Below are 2,803 nucleotides of genomic sequence, written 5' to 3' on the forward strand. Positions count from 1 at the left end.
GTTGAAAGAGATGTCTTATATAACATTGATGGTTGAAATAACCGAATTATTAGATATTATTTGTGATCGTAAAGTACTTTTAAAAATTAAAAAAAATTAAAAAATGGTAGGTAGATCTATTAATATGCTATATGTAATTAAATGTTAGGTTATGACTAAACATAAAAGAAGAAGATGAAAGTCGTAGAGATGAGGATATTAAGGAGGATGAATAGACATATATATGAGGATAAACAAGCTAAAAAAAATAAGAATATTAGAGAGAAAATCGGGGTTGCACCTATTTAAGAAAAACTCTTAGAGATCAAATATATATTTAGATTATCAATAAATAATTTAATTAGATAATATAAAACTATAACAAATATGCATGTTAAATGAAGAAGAGGAAGATTAAAGAAAACTTAGTTAACAATGATTTATATAGTAAGGAGAATAGTTCAATAACATAGAAGGATACATATAATCTATCCCACTAATTGTTGTTATATATTTACTTTTTCTTTTTAATTTTTTAGGTACAATTATATATTTTTATTATGTTAAATATAAATATTTTTAATGAATTCAAAATTTGTTAAATTAAACAATACTTTATATCGTCTAATAGGTCTCAATTTGCTTTCTTTATTTTAATATTTAATTTTATTCTTGGTCTTAATTAAGACCTTGCATGAAATTGACATCCTAATTAATTATACCTTAAAACAGTGGTTATCAACTTTGGACATTAAATAAGTCATGTCGTCTTCAAACATCAATCAGTTCATTCTAACAAAATATATGAAAAACACGAAGGCAAATTAAGAAAAAAAATTAGTTAAAAATTCCAAAGTTTTAGGAGGAATTAATTAATCCAGAGAGAAATATACTCATAGAAAATTATACCTATCCAATTTTGTAGAAACAGAACTCAATATGTCGATTAGATTTTTTTTTAGTTGCAAATTAATTTGGGAAAGTTAAGATACCATTGCATTTTAAGGACAAATTTGAAAGAAAGGAAGGGGTCAAAATAAAATCTATCCAATCATTATGATTAGTCTAAATTAATTTTTATAACGAATTAATCATGAATAATTGAGTATTGTGACTGAAAACTATTTTGTTAAATTTAAATTTTCCATAGATTTCTTTCCCTTTTTTTTTTGGAACGGAATTTAAAACTGAATAGAGAATTTTTCTCAAAACTTTTCGTAACGGAATTTAAACTTCAATCTTCATGAACATCTATTTATAGATAGATAGATAGATGTCTGCAGATGCATCTACATTGATTAATTGCTTCACTGAAGACTCTCTGCACGATCAATGGCCTCCCACAATCTTCAACTCGGAAGTAGCAGCACCGCCGCTTCCGCCGCCAGTAACCAAGAAATCCTTAACTATGATCTATTGGCGGAGGTTTTCTCCTACCTCCCGGCCATGAACCTCTCCCGCCTCCACCTCGTCTCCAAGTCCTTGCATAACATGATCACCTCCGATCCCCTCTTCCACCTCACGCAATCTTACCACAACGCCGCCGCCGCCGCCATCTTCGTGGAAACTTATTTTCGCCTGCAGTACTTCATCCTCGATCCGGACGCCGGCCTCCCCCCGGCCTCCGATATCCCTCCTTAGATATCCTCTCCGCCTGCAGGATCCTTTGCTCCGCCGGCGGTCTCATCTTCTACCTGATAAAAGACACTCTATTCTATAGCATATGCGCCTATAACCCCGTCCGTCGCGAGTCCTGGCTCATTCGTATTCCTCCCGACGGCGACATCGGACTGCGCTCCAGCTTGGCCGTCGAGTTCACCAACAACGTCACGGGCGACTACAAGCTCGTCTACCTGACAGCCGGCGAGGATTGGTCCAACTTCTGCCGGTGCCGCGTGTACGACTCGGCGGCCCAGGTTTGGACGAGGGACGAGATGATCAACGACGGCGGCCGCAACTTGAAGTTTGAGAATCCGGTGGTGCACCGAGGGGCCGTCTTCTGGGCCTCCAACTGCTTCAGGTACACCACAGTCGATCCCTACGTGATGTCATACGAGATCGCCACGGGGGTCATCGAGTTTCTGGCGATGCCCGAGCCCGACGACGGCGCAGTGGAGTCGGACGACAATATCAGCGTGGCAGTTTGGGAGGAATCGTGGCTGTGCCTGATGCATTACCGTCGACGTACCGGCACGTTCACGGCGTGGGGAAGGTCTGGTGATTCATGGGTGAAGCTGAATGAATTTGTTCTACTTGGAGAAGCCAGAAGACGTGGGGACGATGTTGGTGTGCGACGGCGGGAAGGAGAAAGGGATGGTGTTGGTGTTCAGCGTCAAAGATGAGGCTTACGTTTACTCGTTCAGGCAGAGAGATCTAACGAGGCTGGCGACGAGACCGGGTCCGTGTTTACCTACCTTCGTCGCCTACGCAAATACTCTGCGGCCTGCTTGCATGCGGACGACAGGAGGAAGCCGATCAGATTACTTACTTAATTTAATCTTAATTTGATGCATTACGCCATCCATTCATTTGTTTTTTTTTTTTTCTGTGAGACCTAGTTTAGTTGGTTACGATTGAATAGATTTATTGAAGTGGATAATAGTAAATTTCAGGTGAAGCTGAGACAATTTTCTTGCCTTCGTTATGGTCAATTGTAACTTCTCGATTTACCTCCTCATATATGGTCGTGGGACTGAACGTGTGGGACCGTTGGATGACAGATTCCATCTTTTGCTGATTAAGTATATTATATTTTTGCCTATGATTGAGTTGGTTACTATGAGATAAATTTACTGCAATGGACAAAAGTCAAATTTTGACGAAA

General features: G+C 39.0%; 1 protein-coding gene across 1 annotated transcript; it reads left to right on the plus strand.

The window, feature by feature from the left end:
• Nucleotides 1-1,311: 1,311 nt before the first annotated feature.
• On the plus strand, nucleotides 1,312-2,321 carry LOC141820758 (uncharacterized). The gene is made up of 2 exons (XM_074708122.1): nucleotides 1,312-1,562; nucleotides 1,700-2,321. Exons 1-2 carry the CDS (start codon nucleotides 1,312-1,314, stop codon nucleotides 2,319-2,321), a joined length of 873 nt encoding a protein of 290 aa, XP_074564223.1.
• The last annotated feature ends 482 nt before the right edge of the window (nucleotides 2,322-2,803 follow it).

This window comes from Curcuma longa, unplaced genomic scaffold, assembly GCF_044706935.1.
Source record: "Curcuma longa cultivar G26 ecotype Majalengka, Jawa Barat unplaced genomic scaffold, ITB_CL_G26_1.1 utg509_np1212_2302976_RagTag, whole genome shotgun sequence".
Classification (NCBI taxonomy): domain Eukaryota; kingdom Viridiplantae; phylum Streptophyta; class Magnoliopsida; order Zingiberales; family Zingiberaceae; genus Curcuma; species Curcuma longa.